The 27,824-nt window shown below is 35.8% G+C and overlaps 3 protein-coding genes across 4 annotated transcripts in view; all 3 read right to left on the bottom strand.

Annotated features, from left to right (window-relative positions):
- kcnc4 (potassium voltage-gated channel, Shaw-related subfamily, member 4) overlaps positions 1 to 19,668 on the bottom strand; it is a 32,552-nt gene extending 12,884 nt beyond the window's left edge. The window contains exon 1 of the mRNA XM_073819215.1: positions 18,541 to 19,668. Within this exon, the coding sequence (XP_073675316.1) occupies positions 18,541 to 19,161 (621 nt within the window). The 5' untranslated portion in view covers positions 19,162 to 19,668. The remainder of the gene's footprint in view (positions 1 to 18,540) is intronic.
- A 1,439-nt stretch (positions 19,669 to 21,107) lies between these two features.
- Positions 21,108 to 24,888, bottom strand: hspa1b (heat shock protein family A (Hsp70) member 1B). The gene is made up of 2 exons (XM_073819474.1): positions 24,737 to 24,888; positions 21,108 to 23,615 (listed from the first exon to the last, which is right to left on the bottom strand). The coding sequence occupies exon 2, from the start codon at positions 23,587 to 23,589 to the stop codon at positions 21,673 to 21,675; it is 1,917 nt and encodes a 638-aa protein (XP_073675575.1). The 5' UTR covers positions 23,590 to 23,615; positions 24,737 to 24,888; the 3' UTR covers positions 21,108 to 21,672.
- A 609-nt stretch (positions 24,889 to 25,497) lies between these two features.
- The window catches only part of ahcyl1 (adenosylhomocysteinase-like 1), a 29,582-nt gene continuing 27,255 nt past the window's right edge, over positions 25,498 to 27,824 (bottom strand). For both annotated transcript variants that reach the window (XM_073818805.1, XM_073818807.1), the window contains exon 17: positions 25,498 to 26,792. In XM_073818805.1, the coding sequence (XP_073674906.1) occupies positions 26,786 to 26,792 (7 nt within the window). In that variant the 3' untranslated portion in view covers positions 25,498 to 26,785. The remainder of the gene's footprint in view (positions 26,793 to 27,824) is intronic.

The raw sequence follows: 27,824 nt of genomic DNA, 5'->3' as shown, positions 1-27,824 counted from the left end.
TAGTTCAATGTTAAAATATAACTATAACGATAACTATATTAGCACCTGCTTGATTATAAAAGTGATTCTATTATAACTTATAACTTATAACAATTATATATACTCCATAAAGTTATCGTCCTTGGTGTAAACAGGCCCTCACATTAGCACCTTCACTCATACTGATTCTTCATGTCCGTAATTCTGACAAACACCATATTATTTTCCTTAATGTGTGAGGCGTTGTTCCGTAGGAAGGGACTCTTCGCTAAATATATTTGTGTTCTAATGAGGAAATGGGGAAATAATTGAGTCGAGCTGCTCTCGCACCCCACAGAGTGCCATTGTTACAACATTAACAAAACCTTTCAGTGCTGAACACAAACAGTTTAAGTGGAGTTGTAAATTGCTGGACAGATGGGTCATTATGCCCGTCTATCTAGCTATATATCACATGACAGAACACACATCATAAATACATCCTACTTGTTCGGACTAATTCATTAAACAAAGACTGTTCTCATGTATCCCGTGCAACATGTTTTGTACATTGACAGCATTTATACGAATTAGTTCTATAAAGCAGGAATATGAAATTATGGGTTAAGATTGTGCAGTAACAGTAGTAAGCACATGCTACACTGTGCTAAAAACGTATTAACATGAAGGCCAGATGGCTGTTAGCTTAGTAGTAATCATAAAAATAAACAATGATTGTTATGTGGGATCTACTTAGTTCATTTTAATGTGGAAATCAGTATTTTTGTTCAGTGATTCACTAAAATCAATCTGGCAGCATTAACACAAGATCTCTCTCTCTTTTACTATAACAGCTACTGAAATCTTCAGGCTACATCATAAAAAATGTAATGGTGACAGCTGAAATGTACATGCATGCATACAAACACATCTATGACTACACATCTAGATGTTTCTGATTTAGGAGTTAATCAATGACAAATATATATAGTTAAAAAGTTTGAGTTAGATTTTTTGTTAAATATCAAATAATGTTTTTAAAGTAAGTCCCCAATTATTTGATCTAAAATGCAGTAAAAATAGTAATATTATGTAGGGACATATGAATTGATTTTTTTTTTTTTCCCAAATTCAGTTTTATTTTTTACAGAAGCCCTGAACCTCATGGTCAAAAAAGAAAGAAAATGTATCTCATTATTTCAACATAACGCATTATTTAGAGATATTACGTCCTCTTTCGACATATTAACTCATTATTTCTACATAATATCTCATTATTTTAACATAACTTATTTCACAAAATATCTTGTTTCGACATGACTCATTATTTCAAAATATTATAACGAGTCATGTCGAAATAATTCGAAAATATTCTAAATATTTTGAAATAACGAGTTACGTAGAAATAAGATTTTATGTTGAAATAATGAGTTATGTCAAAACAACAGGATATTTTGTCGAAATAATGACTTAATATTTCAAAGTTATTATGACAAAATAACGAGATATTATATTGGAATGTCATAATAATGAGTTATTATGTTATGTCGAAATAACAAGATGAGTTTTCTTATTTTTTTTCCCACCATGCGGTTCAGGTCTTCTGTAATTTTTTTCTACATTCTGTTTGTTCCATTTTAATTTTTAATTAATTAATTGTTTTAATGATTAAATACAATTTCATTAATCAAAAAGCATGTCTAATTAATTAAAATCATGAAACTTACACAATTTAATAGCAATTTATTAAAAGTTTACCACAAAAGTCATTTAAGGGCCTGAGAAATACTGGGAAATATTTTTTCTCAAATTTATTTTTATTTTTAACAAATTCTGCGTTTTCAGTTATTTTGTGGATTCCATTGTAATGGTTTTTTTTATTACATGAGTAGTAATCAAATGCGTCTCAAAATAATTGATTTTGTATTTTTGAGAAATACTGTGTAAATAAATTCTGGTAAATCATTTTTTTTATGGTAAATATACCTTAAAAATAATGTTTTAATAATAATTTTATTAATAGAAGTAGTTCTATCATTACATTAATATATTTCTGTTAAACCGAAATGTCAAATGCTAATGAAGTGACTTTCAGAGCAGTTCTAGAGATGATATTTAGGTGTGCATCCACTCATATATTGAGACCGCAGAGGCTGAAAACACAGCGAGCATCACATGCACTTCAGAATGTGTGTAAGTGCATAGTGCGAAACTACGCATCTGTGCCATTCATACATTCAGAGACACGCAGAACATGCAGGATTCATATTTAAATAGTAAATTGCGGTTTAATATACTGACACCAGTCCATATCACGTTTTGATTTAAGTGTACTCACCTAATTTTGATTTATTTATCCAAAATTTGGCAAATTCCATGACATTCTACATTAAACAGTCAATATGTATGACTCGATTCCGCGATTCCGTCCATGTTTTCGATCAAATAAATATATAAATAAAAAGTCATTTATTCCTGTTATGGTGAATCTGTATTTTAGCAGTCATTACTCCAGTCTTCAGTGTCACATGATCCTTCAGAAATCATTCTAATAGGCTGAATTGGTGCTTAAGAAACATTTCTTATGACAATCAGTGCGGAAAACAGTTGTCTTTGTACAGAAAGTCTTTACTGTCACTTTTACTGACCTTAAACTTTTGACCTTTTGAGTGCATGTGTGTATGTGTGAGAGAGAGAAAAATAGAAAAGAGGAAGGTCAAGAGAGGGAACGTGTTACTCGTGTTAGTCATTTTTTGAGCGTTCACTTATATCATCTCCCGTACCAGCTGTTCACTACAGCAGCCTCCAGCTCATTTAGCATTTAGTTACACCTCACAAAGACATTCACCCATAGTGCAGCTGTCACATTCCAGACCACCTGTATGAGCAAACCCTATTGTTTCACATTTAAGTTTCCATGGAAAACAATTCAAGCCCCCCATAACTGTCACACAAGAAAAAAACATTGCCAACATAAAGCAGGAAGACTCAGAATTCAGAATAAAGGATAAATATAATTTCTTTGGCATTCAAGTCCTCAGGGGAGCTGTGGTAATGCTAGTCCCTGAACCTGAATCCCAAGGACTGGATGGAAAAGCTAACATACACTTGATTCTTAATACTGTGTTGTTACCTGAATGATCCACAGCTGTGTGTGTTTTTTTGTTTGTTTGTTTGTTTGTGGTAGTTGTTCATGAGTCCCTTGTCCTGAACAGATAAACTGCCTGCTGTTCTTTAGAAAAATCACACAAATTCTTTGGTTTTTCAGCATTTTTGTGTATTTGAACCAGTGTTGTTTTCGTCAACGATGACGATGACGAAATCATTTCGTTGACGCCACTTTTTTTCATGACGATAACGAGACGATGACGAGATAGAAATGGCTCGTTGATGACTAAAACATGATGAGACGTGTGTGAGTTTTCGTTGACGAGACGAGAATAGACGAAAATGTTAGGGGGTGGTCCGTCAGACGTTTAAAATGCATGACATTTCCGCTTATTGTGCATGCCAATTAAAACTTAAAAAGTATCTGACGCTATGGCAAGCCGTTTTAGCATTAAATACTCTTTGCTATACTAGTATGGCAAGCCGTTTTAGCATTCCATCCTTGTTTGTCTTTTATGTTCTAAAACATTCCTTCATTATTGTAATTATTGGTGAAAATAGTCGATCCGGAAGCTCACATTGTGTTGAACTATAGATCTGCTATTTTCAGAACTTATAAGTGACACTACCCAACAGCAAAATATTTACTGACCTACATTAATTTGTTAAAAGACTACTTTTTCCCTTTTTTTGATTAAAACTAGACTAAAACCTTTTTGACTTTTCGTCGACTAAAATTGGACTAAAACTATCACATATAGAAGTGACTAAAATTTGACTAAAACTAAGAAGCATTTTAGTCCAAAAGACTAAGACTAAGACTAAATCTAAGATGGTTGTCAAAAACAACACTGATTTGAACCCTTTCCAACAATGACTATGATTTTGAGATCCATTTTTTCACACTGAGGACAACTGAGGAACTCATATGCAACTATTACATAATGTTCAAACACTCACCGACGATGCATTAAGAGCTGGGGGATGAAAACCTTTTGAATTTGAAGATAAGGGTAAATTTAACTTATTTTGTCTTCTGGGGAATATGTAAGTATCTTCTGTAGCTTCTGAAGGGCAGTAATAAATGAAAAAATAGGATATTTACGCAAAATAAGAAAAATGTACACATCCTCATTCCGTTCCAAAAGTTTACACCCCTGACTCTTAATGCATTTCCTTCTGAAGCATCAGTGAGCAATTTGTACCTTTTTTAATAGTTGCATACGAGTCCCTCAGTTGTTGCAAGGGTTCAAATACACAAAAATGCTGAAAAACCGAAGAATCTGTGGAACCTGAAGGACTTTTCTGAAGAACGGCAGGCAGTTTAACTGTTCAGGGCAAACAAGGGACTCATGAACAACTATCACTAAACAACAACAACAACAAAACACAGCCGTGGATCATTCAGGCAACAACACTGTATTAAGAATCAAGTGTATGTAAACTTTTGAACAGGGTCAATTATAAATTAAACTATTATTTTCCCTTGTGGACTATATGTAAATGTCTGTTATGTGAAATATCATATTCAGGTCAGTACTAAATAAAAAAATAACATGCATTTTGTGTGATCCCTCTTATTTTACAGATTCTGCAAGGTGTATGTAAACTTTTGACATCAACTGTATGTTGCTGTGGATAAAAGTGCCTGCCAAATTGATATAAATGTAATTGTGCTGTATAATGAAATTAAAATATATATTTAAACTCACTTATATACCTTATATACTATACAACTACATATTCAAACTTAGGTCAACATAAGAGAATAACAAAGGTTTTTCAGTGAATAAATATCTTTAAAAATACACTATAATACTTCAGAGCTTCAAAATGCTAAGTGAACCATTACATTAGCTTTGACTGACAAGAACCATATTCCCTCCGTCCTTTATAATGTTCCTAAGCAGCAGGCTGTAGAGAATGAAAGCAATCGCATACACCAGGGATGAATTAAGCCACTATTATTTAGTCTGTCATATAACTCTGAGTCCAGAGCCAGACGACCATGGAGCTGTTGTGCCAAATATTTCTCCAGAGACTCCATAGACTGTCTTTTCTCTGCATGAACAACAGTGTTTGTGCATTTGGTACATTTCAGTAAACTGGCTTTTGTGTGTAGATATACGAATGCTCATTTCTGAGAGCAAGAACATTGGAAGATGAAAGTCAAGGCAGTTTTCACTGCACAATGTGTCTCAGCAGGGCAAAATGCACTTGGGTCAGGGTCAGATAAACCACAGCCCAGGAATGAAAACGGTGAATAATTTAAATTGTGAATCAAGGTGTTCTGCGCTTGGCCTCCTCGACCTTGAGCTTGGATTTCTTTAGTGTATGAAAGTCTGTCACTGTGCAAGATGATTGTGAAAACAATTGCTGTCTACGCAGGATCAGAAAGCTCTCGGATTTCATCCAAAATATCAAAGAAAAACGAAGGTCTTACGGGTTTGAAACAACATGAAGGTGATTAATTAAAGACAGACTTTTAATTTTTGGGTGAACTATCCCTTTAACAAAACCTAACAAATCTAATAATAATAATAATAATAATTCGTTACATTTATATAGCGCTTTTCTAGACACTCAAAGCGCTTTACAGTGTCAGGGGTATCTCCTCATCCACCACCAGTGGAATAATTGTAAATAATTGTTTTTATCTTTACTATCCATTATTATAAATAAAAAAAATACATTTTGTGGTCAAGCTGACAATCAGCAGTGAACGTGTCACAGCAGCAAGCTGTGAGTATATGTCTGTGAGCGAGTTTAGCCTATGAATGATATCTACATTTTGGTTTATCTAAACGCCAAATGGTTTACCCCACTTCTAAACAAACAAAGCCAACCTGTTCATACTCTGTTGCACATAGCTATAAAAGTGCTAGAGACATAAGTCCATTATTTACACACTGTCATTGTGTTCATATAAGGCTCAGACTGCAGACCACTGCACACTGCATTCCTGGACCAACTTGTGCAGGTATAAATTTGGTGTGAGTTTTATTAGGAAGATAGGTACAGCAATGAATATGTGCTTGAGTCTTCTGTTTAATTGTTCATTGCGTCTGTTCATATTTACGGTCTCTTTTATGACTTGATTCGTACACACAGTTTACATGATTTCAAGATTACATCATTACAATAAACAGAGGGTTCTTTAAATTTAACACCTTGCCAAAAACTGACGTAGCCGAACTGTTTAGTGCATAAGCCACTGTTTAAATCTCATCCCACCTGTAAAGTTTCCATTTGTTTTCTATCTACTGTTTCTAATACTACCTGTGTCCATACACCAACGGGTGAATGAGTGTTTGTACAAAAAAAATTGGTAAGGTTCCTTAAATGCATTCTTAAAGTTAATCTTAAAATTAAAACATGTTGAATAATTATCTGGTTTTTAGACAGTTGAGAATAATGAAATCAACAGGTTTACAATTATTTCCACTAAACTGTCTCATATCTTGAAAATCATAACTCCTTTAAACCATTACTACACTTCCAGGTTAAATGTCTCCCAAGCTGTTCATTCAGTCAAAAGAAATGACGTTTTTTAAGGAAAATTTCAGGATTTTTCTATATATGGATTTCAATGGCGGCCAATATGTTGGAGGTCCAAATTGAAGTTTCAAAGGGCTCTGCACAATCTCAGCTGAGAAATGTGACCCTGGACCACAAAACCAGTCTTAAGTCGCTGGGGTGTGTTTGTAGCAATAGCCAAAAATAAATTGCATGGGTCAAAATTTTAGATTTTTCTTTTATGCCAAAAATCATTAGGAAATTAAGTAAAGTTCATGTTCCATGAAGATTTTTTGTAAAATTCCTACTGTAAATATATCAAAATGTAATTTTTGATTTGTAATATGCATTGTTAAGAACCTAATTTGGACAACTTTAAAGGTGATTTTCTCAATATTTTAGATTTTTTTGCACCCTCAGATTTCTGATTTCAAATAGATGTATCTCAGCCAAATATTGTCCGATCCTAACAAACCATACATCAATAGAAAGCTTATTTATTGAGCTTTCATGTGATGTATAAATCTCAGTTTTGTCAAATTTAACCTTATGACTGGTTTTGTGGTCCAGGGTCACAAATGAGGGCCACACTTTGTGTCATCACATTGGAAAGGTCTTGTGTGGTTAGCTCTTTGTTTGTGTACTCCGGTTCAAAAAGGTATGGTAGAGCTTAAAATCGTATTGACTTTCTTTGCACGTACACTGTGTAAAGACTGGGTCGGTATATAAAAAAAAAAAAAGAAAAGACCAATCGTTTCACTGGATAAGACCCTTATTTTTCGACTGGGATCATGTTGAGACCTTTGAAGCTGCACTGAAACAGCAATTTAAAAATCCTGGAATGTTTTCCACAAAAAACTTTTTTTTTTCGACTAAAGAATAAAGACATGACCATCTTGAATAAACAATGGTCAAGGCAAAGAAACAACACCTTTTCACTCTCACAGTGGCATGTGTGTGTGTGAGAGAGAAAGATGTAAAATCAACCAAACCGCAACTGAATAACTGTCAATTTGAGAAGCAAGAGCTTTATTTGCACTCATTTCATTCCTAGTCATTTCTCGAGCTCAGTGAAGTGTTCAGAATCTAGAGCAATTTAATCATCTGTGTTATGTTATTCAGAAAATAAAACAGTTATTGCAATGATTCACATTCTGTTAGAGGCAATTGTTTATGCCTTTATAAATTTAGATCTTTGACAGCACATGGCATGAATAACTAACCAGATGAATATTTTATATTATGCTAAACAGCAGACAATTTCATTTAAACATTAAGGTTTATGTGCTTAGAAAAATAGTACTACATATCAATGTTGAATTTGCTATTTGATTACGGTTAGTTCACCCAAAATGGAAAATTCCGTTAATTCACCCTCATGTTTTTCCAAACCTGTAAGACCTGCGTTCATCGTCTGAACACAAATTAAGATATTTTTTAAGGAGTCCAAGAGCTCTCCATTGACAGCAAGGGTCCTTCCACGTTCAAGGCCCAAGAAAGTTACCAAGAACATCGACAAAATAGTCCACGTGACATCAGTGGTTTAGTTGTAATTTTATGAAGCTACGAGAATACTTTTTGTGCGAAAAAAACAACCATTTATGCACACACTTTCCCCCTAAATGGAAACAAAGCATAGTGCGCGATGACGAATAATAAGGATGGGACGATACATCGATTTGTGGATCGATTCTGAGATCTTCCAAGAACTTCCACTTGTGCGTGAGGCTGTATCCTGTAATTTCATCTCGCCTCAGAATGCTTTTAGGACGCGTGATTAATGTAAACACAGCCCACTGTAAACACCCTTGTAATTATCTTCATCCTTTTTGAATTGTATGAATAATTATTTTAGGTTCAAGTGCGTGTAAGCATTTGGAAACAAGCAGAACACGGCTGTTTCTAAAGCAAGCACCATCTGCTGTTCAAAATTAAGGTTAGAATCGATTTGATTGTGACGATTTATCGTCCCATCCCTATAAAAAGTTGTTATTTTGTTCTCACAAAAAGTATTCTTGTAGCTTTATAAAATTACAATTGAACCACTAATGTCACATGGACTGTTTTATCAATGTTTTTGGTAACTTTCTGGACCCTGAACGTGGAAGGACCCTTGCTGTCTATGAAGGGTCAGAGAGCTCTTGGATTTCATCAAAAATATCTTAATTTGTGTTCCGAAGATGAACGAGTTTGGAACAACATGAGGGTGAGTAATTTATGACAGAATTTTCATTTTTGGGTGAACTATCCTTTTAAATCTGAAATACTCAATACTTTTGCAAAGCCATGTGTAACTGCATTATATGGCTGAGCAACACTGTAGGCCTATCAAGTATTAACATATTTTGTTGCCAATATTGCAACACACTAGCAACATTGTGATTTTTACATATTTTAATTAAACATTCAAATTTTTAATCTACAAGGCTACAGCATTTTTGGCCAAATTGTGCAGCTGTACAAACAAGCACAATAAACCTGGTGTTCTTTATCTTTTTTTTGGTCAATAAAACAAAAAAATGTTCATTTTAAAAATTGCATTTTCAATTGCAATCACATTTTTAACCAGAAAAATCACAATTAGATTTTTCCCCTAAGTTGTGCAGCCCTACTTCAACCCTTAATTTCTCCACTAGAGCCCATTTAAAACCCAAGAGCAGTTCTAAAGGCTTCTTTTAATTAATAATATACAACCATTCAAAAACATGCTACCAGAACGCCTAGCACGACACACATCCAGACAGTGTCTGCCCTCAGTCAATTACCCGGCGAGTGATTAATTACCATGACGGTGAGAACGTAATGTTGTAATTATGAGGTAGGGCTTACACGTCACATGCAAACACACACCAAAACAACAAAAACAATCAAGGCATATCCAGCAAATTTAAACTGCTAGAGAACAACTTAAAGGGACAGTCCACCTGAACATGAAAGTTGTCATCATTTACTCATGCTCATGTTGTTCCAAACCTGTATGACTTTTTTCTGTGTAACACAAAAGAAGATACTTGAAAAATATTGGTAAAATAAAATTAGGTAAACAGTTTTAGTAGTCATTGACTTGAACCAAAAGATCAATGGCATTTAGTGTGACCAACATTTTAAAAATATCTTCTTTTGTTTAGTAAATGATGAAAGAATTCTCATATTTGGGTAGATTATCCTATATTAACTTATTAGACTACATTTTGGTGAAATAATTATTTTTAATAGAGTAAGAAAGCTAAACTTTTATATTTTTATAACAAATTTTCTTAAAGTGATAATTCACCCAAAAATGAAAATTCTGTCAATAATAACACACCCATTAAATACTCAAATAGTCCATGTGGTCATCAGAAAACTTGTGTGCAAAAAACACAAAAATAATGACTTTATTTAATGGCACTGTGGTACTCTCAATAATGGCAATTTTGGAATTAAGTTTTTGTTGTTTTCAGAAAACAGGGCCAGAAAAGCTCTTTGATTTCATAAAAATGAGGGTGAGTAATTAATGACAGAATTTTCATTTCTGGGTGAACTATCCCTTTTAAATACATTTTATTGGCAAACAAGATGAAAATACTGTTTAGGAACATAATTTTGCTGCGTTTTGGTCTCTTTCTATATCTCGTTTGCCGTTTGGATCCCATGATTAATAAAAGTTCTCATGTGATTAATAAAAGCCCAGATGGCTTTTCCTCCTTTCTAACTGTATTAGCTGGCCTGAGCAGCCTTTGCTAGATGGTAACATGAGCCCTGCTGCCCATAATACTCTGCAGGCAGAGATAATTGAGAGAGCCGAAGAGTAGCAGGGTCTAAAAAGCCCAACCATTTGCTCCTTGTCATTTCTTAGCGATGGGAATATAATGACATCTTGTTTGCTCTGACAGGTTTATTCTATAGAAGGTTTCTGTTTCCCTTTTTCTCCCTGATTACTGGTTTTCCCATTTAGTCTGTCAGGCCCTTTATGCTGGAAATCACCTAAATTAATTAGAAAAACAAACAGCTAGCTTAATAATGATGAAGAAGTGAGGGACCTCAAGGCAATGGCTCAGCTGTGTGTAGATGTTAACAATCAAAGCAGCTCAGCTGTGACAAACACACTGCATATCAAAGAAACCTGATGTCTGTTTTGCACCCTGAAGAAAAGGAACACACTGTATGACAGTATTTTTTAAGTGACCTCTGTGCCAAGCAATTAAAGCAATTAATCACCTCTAAATTTCTCCAAGGAAAGAAATTGATTTGTCGGTCAAAATAAAGGAGCTAACCGAGATTCAGCCCTACAATAAAAAGCTTTCACATTACCGATTTAAACAGCTCATTACAGCAGAGACTGTATGCTCTGCCAAGGGTGCTCTTGCTTCTGATATAATTACAACTGAATCCAACCTTGAAATGTGCCTCCAAACACAGATATGCAAGATATGATTAGCTATAAAACGCACTCACAAAAGGGGTGTGATAACAAAATCCTTAGGTAAGTTTGAGTATGAAATAAATACTTTTATTTTACACTTTTGTTGTACTTTTATTCAGCAAAGTGACAGTATAGACTGTTAGAAAAGATTTCTATTTCAAATAAATACTATTCTTTTGAACTTTCTTGATCTTTCTTCAATGTTCATCATAACATGAACGTTTCTTGAGCACAAAATCATAATAGAATGATTTCTGAATGACCATGTGACACTGAGGACTGGAGCAATGGCTCTTGAAAATGCAGCTTTGTCATCACAGGAATAAGTTACATTTTAACATGTATTAAAATAGAAAACAGTTGTTTTATATGTTAATATTTCACAATACTTCAGCTTTTGCTGTATCTTTGATTAAAGGGGTCTTCGGATGCAATACTCACTTTTACATGTTGTTTGAACATTAATGTGTGTTGGCACATTACAATGATAAAAATCCACCAGTGGTATTTTTTTAATCTTTGAAAGTAATATCCCCTTTTTAAAATCAGGTCATTCTCAGCTTCTTGTCAGTGTGACGGCACACCGACAAAGGCCGCTCCCACGATAGTTGATTGACATGAGCGTTTTACCTTAGACCTGCCCTCACCGAACTGAAATGGTCCAACTCCAATCACCATTGTGTCGACTGAGGTGCAGGGGAAGACAAGAATGTCTCCGACTGAGCGATTGAGGTGCTCTGTTGTTGAATGTAATAATTAGGGATGCACGATATTTATCGGACAGATAAATTATCGACCGATATGGGTAAAAATGACGTCATTTTTATTGCTCCGATAAATAAATGAAATCCGATCCGATAAAGTACTCTTGCTGGTAAATCAATCAATCAGTCTGGTTTATCTGAGATTCTTCTGCTTTCCGAGTGCAAGTGACTGCAGCTGTAAACTGCAGTGACTCTCGGAATTTGTCGCATTTAATATGTCATCATCTGTGTCGTCGTCATCGTCTTCGCAGGTCTGGAAGTTTTTCACGGTGGCAGAGGACAATGCTATTGCTATTTGCAACACATGTTTAGCGAGGATTCTGAGAGGAGGTAAAAAGCCGTCAAGTTTGAACACAACAAATCTTATATATATCACTTCAGAGGTTGTCATCGCGGTGAATCTGTTTTAGGGGCCGTTCACATGTTGTGCATCCCTAGTAATAATGAACATAGCAGTCATCATTTACTACCAACATCTGAGCAGCTGAAGACGCAGAGGATAAACGTTACTTTCGTTTTTGAAAGTAAAGCACCGATCCCGATCTACATATGTGTCTATGTTCATGCAAATCGTTCGTGTGAGTACAAGGGTTTTTTATGCATCTTTGCAAATGGCCTTTCTTAATAACGTGCTAGTTAGCAAGTTTCACAGCTAAACGTGGCTAAATTTGGCTAAAGTAAACATAACAGCTCATCATCCTACTGCAGAGAGGGGCGGGGCGAGCAGAGCTCATTAGCATTTAAAGGAACATGCAACAGAATAGCTTGCTCTAAAAAGAGCTGATTTTGACAAGGTAAAAAGAGTGGTTTTTACACTGCCATTATGACATTTTATCCAAAGTATGCTATAGACATATCATTAAGACCCTAAAGAATCATATCAACTTGGGAAATGGGCATCCGATGACCCCTTTAAGTAAATGCAGCACTGGTGAGAGCAATTCATGACTGTCTAATGTGAGAAAGCACAGAGCACATTATAACACAAATAAATCAAACCAACCAGCTGAAGGACTGTGAGTGGGAATAAAACACTTTATTCTAATAGCATTATGGTAATACTTGCTGAGAGCCCATCCTGCCCATCATCTCATCATAATTTGATAGACTTGAAACTGACATAGACATTTTAAAAGGACTATATTTTCTCTTACTCGGTCCTCTTTTATTTTCTCTGTTATACACACAGATTGAATCTTGCCTAAAAGTGAGCCTCAAATTCTAAAGATCACTTTAATACAGGCCTCAATACACAACTTTGAACACTTCTGATATATATGGCACAGATTGGGTTTCAATTAAACACAAATCATTCTGTCTCTGAAGCATCACAGAAAGTTCTCTGAGTGACATTCATCCATCACAGCAAGAGAGGATTTCACACGTCTGACATCAGAGTGTGACACATTAACACTAGAGCAGGTGGCATCTGGGTGAGTGTATGCTTGCCACAGTGTGAGACAGGTGCAGTTCAACAGACAGTTGGAGATGATTGTGTTTCCACTGGTAACCACAGAGTAAGGATGCTCTGATCATGACATTTATTCAAAGCTAACTTACAGATTGAGAGTAAAAGCTCTAAAGGCCATATTGCAACACCTGTTGGCATGCACCACCTGGAACTGAAACTACATACTGCAAGATGCAACTATTTTTGTCAATGATCATGAATAATGTACACTTTAGTGTTCAATTATTACTTTCTTAAAAACATTATTATCTCTCAGAGAAAACGTACACAAGCTGTGTACAAATGTGTACCTTTTGAAAGGGAACTGCCTCAATGAAAGCTTTTGTACCTTTTTTGTAGAGTGTATGGTGGGGAGGCTATTAGATATTTTAAATAAAACTATTATCTAAAACCAAAATGAATCTGTCAAGTAGGTACACTAAAAACTAAAGGTTCCAAAAGGGGGGTTTCAAAGCAATGCCATAGAAGAACCTGGTTCCCCAAACAACCTTTAGGTGAATAGTTCTTAAAATAACCATTTTTAAGGCTGGAGTACACTACAGGATTTTTGCCTAGATTCTCCCCCATGATGGTCACACAGATTTTTTAGCTGCACACTTTTCTTCATCATGCATGATTAAAAAAATAATTTAAGTGAACTTGACAATTCACTTAACTTATTTTTTTTAATTATGCATTAAGTTTATTTACTTAAGAATTTTAAGGCAAGGGGTGTCCTCAATTTTTTAAAGTTAAGTCTACTTATCACTTTTTACAGTATATCGATTTTTCTTTTATGACAAAAATCGTTTGGATATTAAGTAAAAATCATGTTCCATGAAGATAATTTGTAAATTTCTTAGCATAAATATATCAAAACGTAATTTTTGATTAGTAATATGCATTGCTAAGAATTTCATTTGGACAACTTTATTAGGCAATTTTCTCAATATTTAGATTGTTTTGCACCCTCAGATTCCAGTTTTTCAAATAGTTTGGCCAAATATTGTCCTATCCTAACAAACCACATCAATGGAAAGCTTATTTATTCAGCTTTCAGAAACCTCATGACAGGTTTTGTGGTCCAGAAATGGTCCACAAATGATATGCCTGTCCAACCCTAGAGGTCTTAACCTTTGCAACTCTATCCAACATTTTTTTTTTACATTATGTGTTAAATTGTCATTTAATTTTTTTTAAAAAAATCAACTACTTTTAATTACCAAATATTTGATATTAAGCCTTATTTCACATTTTCTGTTACGGTTTTTATTTTTCCCTCATTACTACTGCTTACTACTATTACTATCACTAATAATAATCTTTAAAAGGATCACATTCAAAAAAATAACACAATTCGGGCCCTTCCTTGAAATAAAGGTTAATTTTGTCATCTTTCTTTGTATAAAAAAAAACCTTTTTGGAGAACTGAAAGTTTCATTATAGGTTCTTCAAATATTTGTTCGGGAGTTCTTTAAGTCACCAATGCATATTATGTCTTTTTTTTCTTCTTTCCAAAAAAATTACAAAACAAAAAGTGAACCTAACCACATACATTACACTCTAAAAAGTGCTGGGTTAAAAAATAACCCAACCATAACCCAGCTGCTGGGTAACTATGGGACAGAACACGCGTTGGGTTGTTTTGACCCAAGTGCTGGGTTAAATCATTTGACCCAAAATGCTGGGTTGTTTATTTGACCCAACCAGTGGGTCAGATTAACTGTGTTGCTGGGTTAAACACTACCTAAATATTGGGTTATTTGTTGTCTAATTGCCTTGCTACCTTTATATTTACCAATAATAATATATAAATCACAAAAGAATGTAAAATTATTATTGTTTTCCTGTAATACAGTTACACAACACAAAAAAATGCATCTGTAAATGTCAATTTAATGAGTTTTCATATTTCTTTTTAATAGTTTTCAAATAGGTGCAGCTGTCACACATTTTGTCCAACCCTTACAGACACAAATAACGGTTTTAGTAGATCAGTTTATTTTAAACACAAAACTGTAAACAAGGCACAATATATTCCTATTCTTTATGTCAACATTGCAGCAGCAGAACACTCAAAAATGAATTATTACCACATTAGAATCATTCCAAACATCGTGCCATTAAAACTAAGCCAAACAAAGAGTCCACCAGACAATTCTTACAATTTAAAACATGTTACAAGTGGCCAAGAAAAAAAACTTTTGCCCTCAAAAACTTCACACATGAAGACTTATGTCCATCAATATGATATACTGCAAGCTGGAGAAATTCCCAGGCAACAAGTCCGCTTCAATGGCATGGCCTGGAACAATGGCGAAGGTCTAGAAATGTTGTTGTCTCATCCCAAGGCTCAAATCCACCATGTTGGTCCCCACCTGTTAATTATACGGCATTTAGTCTTGCAACATAACTAACATTTTAAGTTAAGTGTATTTTATGAACATAAACACAGAGGCATGAAATAAATGCTCATTTTGCTTCTCAACTTTTCATACAGTTGTGGCCAAAATTATTAGAACACTAGTATTTTCACCTGCTAAATAAGGTTTTAAGTCAGTGATTTCTCTTTTGCTGTAGTGTGTCAGTAGGAAATATCGGTTTACATTTCCATTCATTTTGCCATTAATTGTGATAATCCAGTGACATTTTTGTTTGCACAACAGCCAGTGCTCCACACAGAGATCTGATCTCATCATCATCCAGAAGAACTGTGACAGCGTCTCCAAGATGCTCCAAGAGACCTAACTGCAAAGCTACAGTACTGTTAAAAGTTTTAAGCACTTGTCTAAAAATGTCATAAAATGATGCTGTCAAAAATAATGCCATAAATAAATGTTCTTTATCAATTAACCTTGATTAACTAAATTAAATCAACATTTGGTTTGACCATCCTTTTGCGTTTAAAGCAACTTTTGCCCTACACTAGGTGCACTTGCACATAAGTTTTTCAGGTAGCTTTGCAGGTAGGTCTTTTGAAGCATCTTGGAGACGTTGTCACAGTTCTTCTGGATTTAGTCTGTCTCAGTTTGTTCTGTTTCTTCATGTCATTCCAGACGGACTGGATGATGATGAGATCAGATCTCTGTCTGAAGGATTGGCTGTTGTGCAAACAAAAACCTCACTGGATTATCACAATTAAAGGCAAAATGAATGTTTGGAAATGTAAACTGATATTTCTTACTGACACACTACAGCAAAAGATAACAAACACTGACTTAAAATCATTTTTTAGCTGGTGAAAATACAACAGTTATAATAATTTTGGCCACCACTGTGTTTATATATATATATATATATATATATATATACACACCCTTATTAGAGCAGAAAACGTAAAACAAAACTTACAGGTTGTACGTCAATGAATGGCCTCCGGGATTCCGTGGTTGTGGGTCTGAAGACCTTTTCTCCAGAGTGGGCAGGACTTTGAAAGCACTTTCCCCGTTAGCATCTAAACCATAGGAATAATATGCAAACTGTGAAACATATTTTATAATCAAAACAACAAACTGAAACACTTTCATATGAAGATTTCTTCATTCCTTTAAATAATGCAAATTAATTCCCACCCTCATTCAACTACTGCAGGTTAAGTATAGGTATGGGGTCAGATTCAGGGATGTAGAATATGCACATGCAGAATAAGGCATCAGTATGTGCTTCATAAGTACTAATTAACAGCCAATATACAAGCTAATAAGCAACTAGTTAAGTGTTACTGTACCATTGTATTTACCAGTTGATGTGTGTCAAATACAGTTGCATATTGTTTTTATAGATTGACATATTATAAGAAAAAGCTTACCTTAATTCATGTCACCCAGGAATGTCCCTTGCTGAGCGCTGGCAAGAATTAGGTCTGCAACTGTAGCCCAGTCTTCAAAAAGTCTGCCTCTGGATATAGCTTCCTAAAATCTTGTGAAATCTGATCAAATCTGAAAAACAAATGTGGTTCAATTAGTTTAAGGTTTATACTGGTCTCCTAGTTTGTAATGCAACACAGGCATTCACTAAAACAGAGGAAGAGTAAGGGGCCGTTCACATGCCGCGCCTAAAAACGCGTGAAAACGCAAGACGCGTCGCTTTCTCATCAGTTTCTCATTCTTTCCAAAACGCAGCTTGCTCTCACATGGCGTCTGCCGTTGCTAAGCAACCATGTCCCGCGCCTGGAAAAAACGAGCTTCCATTATGAGCGTATATTGGCATCTACATTTGAAATAACTAACTTCAGTGCGAAAAAACGCGACATGTGAACGGCCACACACACCACGAGAGATTCAGTCTAACTTTACATACTGTAGCTAAGACAACATTACATTTAAGTAATAAACAATAGTACATACCAGTCATATTGTGGTTTAACATTATTAAAGTAAGGGACATAGCGTTTTAGCTAATGCAAGTTACCTCAAGGAAAAAAGCGCGAAAATGCTTAACATAAAACATATGGATCTATCGTTGGATTCGGCACGTCGCAGACATTTACTTGAAAAAATATGCCCTTAAAAGAACAATTTTTGTATGAAATTATCTAATTTTGACAAAACATTACAAAGCCATACATACAGTATGCAGACAGTAAAGGAACTTACCCCCATATTTCTGACCTACTCTATCCATAAGGCGTTAAAATAAAGGCCATATGTATACTGTAAGTTATACAATAACACTACACACACACACACACACTTTATATAACAATAAAGCGATTGTTGAGGCAAAAAAGTACATCGCTAGGCTGCTTAAGTTACAACGGTCGTCATTCACGGAATAAAATGCCAACCCCGCACAGCGACATATCAAATTTGGCATTAAACAGTGAAATCAGTGTGCTCTAAAACACAACTTATTAAAAATAAAGGTAAATAATTATATAATCATATTATTAATTTACCTTATAATCCTGCTTGCTGCGAGGTGCGTGACCGCCTGGGGAGGAGACGAGTGAAGAATCCAGAATGTTCGATGAAGTGAAAAAAATAAACAAACCGGTTGGGTCAAAATAACCCAACCCAGGTGTTCATAGTGAAAGAACCCCTCATAGTCCATTTGACCCAGCATGATCAACCCAACTGTGTGTTTACAGTGCCTCAAACAACCCAATATTTTGACCCAGCACAATTAACCCAGCAATGTGTTTACAAAAATAACCCAGCACTTTTTAGAGTGTATAGCCTATATATTGATATGATGAATAGAAATAAGGCTGCTCAGATTGTTTTTGGTTTGACCTCTGATAAAAGTTAAGAATCTCTTCCTCGACCATTTGTTAAGAAAGAAAACAACATGTAAAGGTCTTATTTTTTTCTCGTGTGATGTGCATTCTAATCTCTTACCCGGGCTGCACGCGAAGAATATGGATCTTCAAAAAGCGCCCATATTTTTGGTTGCCAAACTTCACAGCATCCCCTGGAGCGGCCAGGACTGTCCTCGATGCCAAACCGCCTGGGCATGTCCTGGTCATCATCCGCATCCTCCGGGTCAGGCGGTTCGAAAATCTCCAGTGCCTCTTCTGCGTCCCTGTGCTGGCGGTAGGTCATCCAGCAACAGGGCTCCACGTCAGTCTCATCGATGCCCCAAAATGCCAACTCCTCCTCAAACAGAGGGCCGCACACATCCGCCGGGCAGTGGAGCTTGCCAGTCCTGTAGTAGTTCAACACATAGCCGAATATGCCCGGGTGTCGGTCAAAAAAGAATTCGCCGGCGGGGGAGGGCGTCTGTCCCGTGTCTGCGTTCGCGTTCACCTGCTGGTCCGTTTCGGCGAGCCAGGCGAGTCTCGTGCCCGGTATGGTCCTAAGGGTGCTCCTGTAGGTTTCGTGGCGAGTACCGCCGACGTTGATGATGATTTTCTCCGAGTTTTCGCCTCTGGCCATCTCTTCCTTCAGACATGATTTGGAAGGAGGTTTGTTGCCTGACTTGCGCCCGCGGTACGACGAAACACACACCGAGCTGATCATAGATTTAGATAGATAGGCTTTCACCTAGTGACTCTCTTGGCTTTCTAAACCTGCGCAGCTGTCGTCAGTTATGAAAGTCGAACAACTGTTGAGAGTTTCCGCCGTCAACATGACCATCAGATGCGCGAGGAACCACCTGTTAACGGAGAAACTCTTCTTGTTTCTCACTCTATTGGTGGATGCTTGCGTTGCTCCTCATTCATGAGCACTTTGACACGATAGTAAACAGCAAAACACGAGCAAACCATCAGCGTTTCACGACCAAATTGAATCAAACAAATCTAAAAATGACTCTCCATTTCATCTTTATCAAAACTCTTGTCAGCTTGTTGTTGGATTAGTAAATCACACCCGGCTGCCACCTGTGCGCGCATTATTCCTTTACCACAGGGGTTGAGTTTAAAATAAAACCGCAACCTTGGCGAAAAGCGTCTGCGAGGTTAAACTTTGATTGTACGTCAATTTCAAGCCAAATCGTCTGTTGCCGAAGGATGAGATGGTATCATCAGTTTGTTGGAAAAGATCTGTTGCATCTTATGACAGTCAGACCTCAGACGACACAGCCCATGGGAGGATGATGATGATGATGCTCCAGCGCCTCAGTAACCCTTACAGCGCTGCGTTACGTACGAACGTGAGCTCTATTTGATTAGTCCAGGGGAAAGCTTCAGTTTATCAGATTATGGGCCATTTTTTCACGGTCTAATGATGACGCATTTCCGCATTAATTAACATCGTAAAACTAAGTTCATTTATATTTGAATTTAATTTTTGTGTGCATTTGTAACATATTGTTTTACTAAACACTGCTGCTGATATATAATATAGCCTAATCTGACATGTTTTATATTATGAGAAATTTTTTATATACATGTATATCGTTAATTAGACCTATACATTTCACCCTGATAGTTTCCAAACTAGGGTCCATAGATTTCAAATTTCTGGGTAAAATAACTGGGTAAATCCAAAGCATTTTTTGTTTAAAAACATTTTAGGCAGGCTATAGTAATATTAATATATACACTACCAGTCAAACATTTTTAAACTGTAGAATTCTTAATGTTTTTAAAGTCTCTTCTGCTCATCAAGCCTGCATTTATTTGATCCAAAGTACAGCAAAAGCAGTACAATTTTGAAATATTTGTACAATTTAAAATAACTGTTTTCTATTTGAATATATTTTAAAATGTAATTTATTCCTGATTTCAAAGCTGAAATTTTAGTATCATTACTCCAGTCACATGATCCTTCAGAAATCATCTCAATATTCTGATTTTCTGCTCAGTTTAGAAGAACAGAATTGATCTAAAACAGACATGTTTGTAACATTAGAAAACGTTTGATCAATTTAAAGCATCCTTGCTAAATATAAGTATTGATTACTAATACTGACTCCAATTAAGCTTTTGAATGGTATAGTGTATATATTTTTTTATATTCATCAAAAAATCTTGAAAAAATACTCAACTGTTTTAAATATTGATAATAATAATAATAAATATGTTTCTTGAACAGCACATCAGCATATTAGAATGATTTCTGAAGGATCATGTGCCACTGAAGACTAGAGTAATTGATGCTGAAAATTTAGCTTTGACCACAGGAATAAATTACATTTAAATTACATATTCAAATAAAAAGCAGTTATTTTAAATAGTACAAATATTTCACAATATTACTGCTTTTGCTATTCTTTGGATAATAAATAAATGCAGGCGTGGTTAGCAAGCATTAAAAATCTTACTGTTAAAAAACTTTTCACAGTTTTTTTTTTTTAACAATTCAAGTCTATAAAGAATAATCTGATGTTTTACATTTGTGGTTCATTCCAAATTAGTTCCAGTTTGTCTTACAACGTCACCTAGTGTACAAGTAAAGTAAAGCAGGTTTAACATCATGGATTTTCTACATTTTCAATAGAGAAAAATAATTGGATGCATTGGTTTTCATCGTTTAATATTGGGATTTATTTTTTATTCTTGTAAACAACAAAATACATGTAATAAATCATAATAAAACATTCCATATTAATTTATTCAAACTCTTTTCATTAATTTCTCAGCTGACACAGCTGAAAGACAGTTGTCTTACAACATTTAAATTCAGACACATTGGACAAACAAGATATAAAACTGAGCTGTTATCCACCTTTTTCTTCTCGTAAGAGTGGGCGTAGCCATTTGAAATGTTATGGGTCTGGCTTCCAGTCTCATCCGCTGTACAAAACAGCTTGTTTTGCAGCTTGATATTGCAAATTGGTGTTTCTTTCCAAATTATTTTAATGTATTATCTTGTTTGTAGCGTTAACAGTTTTACCGTTTTCCTGCACTTTGTTATTCTTCTCGTTATTTCCCTGCAGCGGATAATGAGCCAGAGGTCTCACCCATAGGCTTACTACCGCGTTGAAGAGAAAGGAGGATAAATCTGGAAGTATCATTAAATAAGGCTATTATATATTATTTAACACTTAAGTAATATTGCACTATAGTAAGACAAATGGTCTCTTCTTTAATCCACCTCTTCAATGGTGGGGCCCTGAGATTCAGGCTGGGCTTGGAATCCACATCCACCTGCGGGAGGAGCTCCTCCTTGATAAAGCCGAGTGATGATTGGATTACACACACTTTCCAGTTCCTTCTGATGATGCTCATACTCTTCCTTTTCAGCCGTCTGATTGTTCTCCAACCAAGCGATAACCTCCTTACACTTATCACTGACCTTCTTCTTTTCTTCTTCACTGATCTTCCCTTTCAGGTTTTCATCCTCAACGCTATTCTTCATGTTGAAAGCGTAAGACTCCAATGCGTTCTTCGCTGCAATCTTCTCTCTCTGCACCTCATCCTCAGCTTTGTACTTTTCTGCATCTTGGACCATCCGTTCAATCTCTTCTTTGCTCAATCGACCTTTGTCGTTGGTGATGGTAATTTTATTCTCTTTCCCAGTGCTCTTGTCCACGGCGGATACGTTCAGGATGCCATTGGCGTCGATGTCAAAGGTCACCTCAATTTGGGGCACACCTCGTGGAGCTGGTGGGATACCTGTGAGCTCAAACTTGCCGAGCAAATTGTTGTCTTTGGTCATGGCCCTCTCACCTTCAAACACCTGGATCAGGACGCCCGGCTGGTTGTCAGAATATGTGGAGAAGATCTGCGTCTGCTTGGTGGGGATGGTGGTGTTGCGTTTGATGAGAGCAGTCATGACTCCACCTGCGGTCTCGATACCCAAGGACAAAGGAGCTACGTCTAGAAGCAACAAGTCCTGAACGTTTTCTGAGGTGTCGCCCATTAGGATGGCAGCCTGCACCGCTGCTCCATACGCCACCGCCTCGTCTGGATTGATGCTCTTGTTGAGATCCCTTCCATTGAAGAAGTCCTGCAGAAGCTTCTGGATCTTGGGGATCCTGGTGGAGCCGCCAACCAGAACAATGTCGTGGATCTGAGACTTGTCCATTTTAGCATCTCTCAAAGCCTTCTCGACCGGTTCCAGCGTGCCTCTGAAGAGCTCAGCGTTAAGCTCTTCAAAGCGAGCCCTTGTGATGGAAGTATAGAAATCAATGCCTTCAAACAGGGAATCGATCTCGATGCTGGCCTGAGTGCTAGATGAGAGGGTCCTTTTAGCTCTTTCGCAGGCTGTGCGAAGCCTTCTCACTGCTCTCTTATTCTGACTGATGTCCTTCTTGTGCTTCCTCTTAAACTCTTCAACAAAGTGCTTCACCAGCCGGTTGTCGAAGTCCTCCCCACCCAGGTGAGTGTCTCCTGCTGTGGCTTTTACTTCAAAGATCCCATCCTCAATGGTCAGGATGGAGACATCAAAGGTGCCTCCACCTAGGTCGAAGATCAGGACGTTCCTCTCTCCTCTACTGCCCTTGTCCAGCCCGTAGGCGATGGCTGCCGCTGTGGGCTCATTGATAATTCGCAGCACGTTCAATCCGGCGATCACCCCTGCATCTTTGGTCGCTTGTCTCTGGGAATCGTTAAAGTACGCTGGGACCGTGATGACGGCGTTATTGACTCTCTGACCTAGGTAGGCCTCTGCGATCTCTCTCATTTTGACTAGGACCATGGATGAGATCTCCTCAGGGTAGAACGTTTTGGTTTCTCCTTTGTACTCGACTTGAACTTTTGGTTTGCCGTCTTCGGAGATGACCTTGAAGGGCCAAAGCTTCATGTCAGACTGGACCACTGGATCAGTGAACTTTCTACCAATCAGTCGTTTGGCGTCAAATATTGTGTTGTTGGGGTTCATGGCGACTTGGTTCTTGGCTGCGTCTCCGATGAGTCTTTCTGTGTCTGTGAAGGCAACGTAGCTTGGAGTGGTTCTGTTTCCTTGATCATTAGCAATGATTTCCACCTTGCCATGCTGGAACACCCCCACACAGGAGTAAGTGGTTCCCAGATCAATGCCAATGGACACACCTTTAGACATCTTGATTATCAATAGTTAAATAGCACCTGCAATACAGAGTACAAAATTAATGTTGAGTTATTTATTAATATTTAAATATATATATTTAATAATAAATATATTAAATATTGAATATTACTGACTGTCTTAATCTCTAAATATTATAGACAACTTGTTTATTAATAATAAAAAAATCTATTTAACGTTTCTAGTGATATTTTAACTCTAGATTTGTATACACTACCAGTCAAATGTTTTTTGAACCGTAAGAATTGCAATGTTTTTTAAGGAAATCTCTTTTGCTCATCAGGCATGCATTTATTTGATCCAAAGTAAAGCAAAAACAGTACAATTTTGAAATATGTATACTATTTAAAAAAACTTTTTTTGTATTTGAAAATATTGTAAAATGTAATATATTCCTATGATTTAAATTTTTAACATCATTACTCCAGTCACATGATCCTTCAGAAATCATTCTAATATTTTGATTTGCTGCTCAAAAGACATTAATTAATATTATGTTGAAACAAGCTGAATAGAAGTTTCTTTGAAAAATATAAATATTTTGTGATATTATAAATTCTTTATTATCATTTTAAAGCATCCTTGCCAAATAAAAGAAGTAAATTCTATAATTTATATAAAAACTATGTATATAAAATGCACTGACTCCAGGTTTTTGAATGCTATAGTGTATACAAAATATAATATAATATAAAATATAATGTTACAAAATATGTTTCAGAAAAATGCTGATCTTAGGATCTTTCTATTCATTACAAAATACTAAAAAAATGTACTCAACTGTAAATATTCATAATAAAAAAATGTTTCTTGAACAGAAAATCTGCATATTAAAATGATTTCTGAAGGGTCATGCACTAAAGACTGGAGTAATGATGCTGAAAATTTAGATTTGATCACATGAATACATTATATTTTAAATATAAAATATTAAAATATATTCAGATAGAAAAAAGCTATTTTAAATAGTAAACATATTTTAAAATTTTACTGTACTTTGTTTGGATCAAATAAATGCAGGCTTGGTAAGCAGAAAAAATCTTACTGTTCAAAAACTTTTGACTGGTAGTGCATAAAATATATAAAATATACAATAATATATATTTAAAATATTTCAGAGTTATCTCATAGAGTCACTTACAGGTCTTGTGAGTTTCTTATGGCGCTTCAGACAGCAGACTCTTCTGTTCTGCTTTGCTTCAGGTTGCTTGAGTTGTCTTGTCTCGACTGTCTCGGCCTGAACGTCTCTGAGAGTTTTATACCTCCCATTCTGCTTCTAGAAAGACCAGACTTCTCTTGACTCTGGAGGTAACTTTAGAGTCTGAGTCCTGAAGCTTCCAGGCGCGCAATGATGATCTCGTACATACTGCAAAGACACATCAGCTCTCCAAATATAGCAACAAAATAAGCTGGTAGAACCATACTGTGCAACAGGTGGGTGGGGATAGTTTCGAAATAATATATATTTTTAAGTTTGTATTTTTATTTAAACTGCTTTCAAATGGTTAACTGTGGTATTATTAGTTAACATATAATTGTTTAAAGCGTTGTTTGTTGACGGCTTTGTCACATGATTTCTGTTACATTTCTCAGCGCTGACCCGGACTATCATAGTCGTTTGTGATTACAGCATGTGAAACACTTTTCATTCGCTGTTATGTAAATTATTCGAAATATTTATATATTTAAATGATAGCATTTTTTAGTGTACAGTTCAAAATACGCAAATTAAATGGGCTTTTTGGGCCAACAGATGCATACAGGCTAACATTTCTAACATTTTCCCGCCCAGATTCCTTTTACACGCGGCTAATCTCTTTGCATTGGTGTTACAAACTAAGCTGTCTACACAATGATAGAAACATTTCTGATATTAATAGCATAAATATGAGTCAGAATGCATATTGTGACAGCAAGATCTTTAATGCAGGGATTTGATGAGGGGAATACATCTGTCAAATGATATATGCAAGGTAAATCAAAATGCAGATGAGGCAAATATTCGAATGACAGCATTCACAGTGATATTTGCTTAAGACATTAGCAGCCCTAGTGAAAAAACAGCTAAAACCAGCCTAGGCTGGTTGGCTGGTTTTAGCTGGTCAACCAGCCTGGTTTTAGTTGGTCATAGCTGGAAGGCAGGCTGGTTTTAGAGGGGTTTTGTTCACTTTCCAGCCTGGTCAGGCTGGGAAACCACCAGCTAAAACCAGCCTGGGAGACCAGCTAAAACCAGCCACTTCCAGCTTAAACCAGCTAAGACCAGCCAACCAGCCTAGGCTGGAATTAGCTGAGATGGTGAACATAGATATGTGTGCTTCTTGTCAGTCTACCTGCTATGTGTGGGTATGTTGGGAGTCAATAATATTCTGCAAAGCTCTTACAGAATATCCCAAAATCTCATTTCAACTGTGGTTACATTTATTTTCATCTAAGACAGGCCTAAATAACTTATAGTGGTCTACGTTATTTTACTATAAGAATCTGTAAAAGGCCACAGAGATGATGGAAGTGTGTGAGAAGGTGAATGGGAGAAGAATCCCTATTGGTGACACAATTCATAAAATCCCCCAAGCGGGGTATATTTAGCAGCATGTGCTGCCGGGTCACAGAAGTTTCTGCACACAGTGGTGTGTATCGTATTGCCAGAACACTCTAGCTTTTAGTAGTATTACACGGTACATTCATTCAAAAAAAGCTGTTATATTTTCTCACGCAAGAGCGAAAAATCAGGAATATATGTTGAGACTAACATTTTTATAATAAAAAGCCACAAAGACATTTTTTTTTTTGGTCATGATTGATCAAGTGTTGCGTAACCTTGGGTGAATATAATAACCATGTAAAAACAAAGCATAGTAATAATTATCAATTACCTTATTTGATCAGTAACTACACCCAATATTTGGCACATCTTTAGAGCCATAGACAGTGGTCCTTCTCTTATTTTAGGTTAAAAGATGATTTACAACAAATGCTATAATACATGAATTCTAACAATGCACATGAGCCTAAAAGTGACATGAATGTATATTTTGTCACCGGACATTAGTAACACTATTAAATAAGAATAATATTCAGTAAAATCAAGTTTCCTTTTAAGAAATGTATAATAATAGAAAATAAATCTCTTGCTTCACTGGTCTCATACAGGTCTCTCCATCTTTGATGAAGGCTGATCCATCCAGTCACACTAATATCTGTAAGTACAACAGAAATGTTAGTTTTGTCATAACTGTTTAGTATGGTATGAAGAATATTCATAATATGAAATGGTTTGTTTTTCTTTGTTGTAATGAGACATTCAAAATGTAGGGGTCATTAAGATTTATTTTTTTATTCAGTAAAGATGCATTAAATTGATTAAAATAACAAAATAAATAAATACATTTATAATGTTACAAAAAGATTTTAGTTTAAAAATATTCAGTTTCTTTGAGTTTTCTATACATTAACAAATCCTGGAAGAAAAATTATCACACTTGCCACAAAAATTAAATGGCAAACTGTTTTCCTCATTAATAATAAGAAACATTTATTTACCACCACATCAGCATATAAGAATGATTTCTAAAATAGCATGTGGCACTAAAAACTAAAGTAATGATATATTTTTTAAATTATATTTAAAAAAATATTAAAATAGAAAACAGCTAATTTCAACTGTAATAACATTTCACAATGTTGCTGTTTTACTGTATTTTGAGCAAATAAATGCAGCCTTGGTTAGCATAAGAAACTTATTTTTTAAAGAAATAGTTCACCCCAAAATAAAAATTCTGTCATTAATTAGCCCCCCCCCCCCCCCCCCCCCCATCTGTCAAACCCGTAAGAGTTCTGTTCATCTTCAGAACACAAAGATAGATATTTTTGATGAAATCCGAGAGCTTTCTGACTCATAGACAATGACACAACTGACACGTTCAAAGCCCAGAAAAGTAGTAAGGACATCACTAAAACAGTCCATGTGACATCAGTGGTTCAACCATAATTTTATGAAGCAACAAGAACACTTTGTGTGTGCAAAGAAAACACAAATAGCATCATTATTTAAAAATAATAAATCCTCTCTTCTTTGTAGTATTCTTGTAGCTTGGACTATGGGCTATTTTAACAATGTCCTTACTACCTTTCTGGTCTTTGAATGTGGTAGTTGTGTTGCTGTCCATGCAGGGTCAGAAAGCTCTCGGATTTATTCAAAAATATCTTACTTTGTTTTTCTGAAGATGAAT

This window comes from Garra rufa, chromosome 15 (genome assembly GCF_049309525.1).
Source record: "Garra rufa chromosome 15, GarRuf1.0, whole genome shotgun sequence".
Classification (NCBI taxonomy): Eukaryota; Metazoa; Chordata; class Actinopteri; order Cypriniformes; family Cyprinidae; genus Garra; species Garra rufa.
This window is presented reverse-complemented; position numbering and strand designations above follow the sequence as displayed.

Excerpts from the sequence above, each read along its gene's own strand:
- hspa1b (XM_073819474.1), bottom strand. The coding sequence starts at position 23,589 with ATGTCTAAAGGTGTGTCCATTGGCATTGATCTGGGAACCACTTACTCC.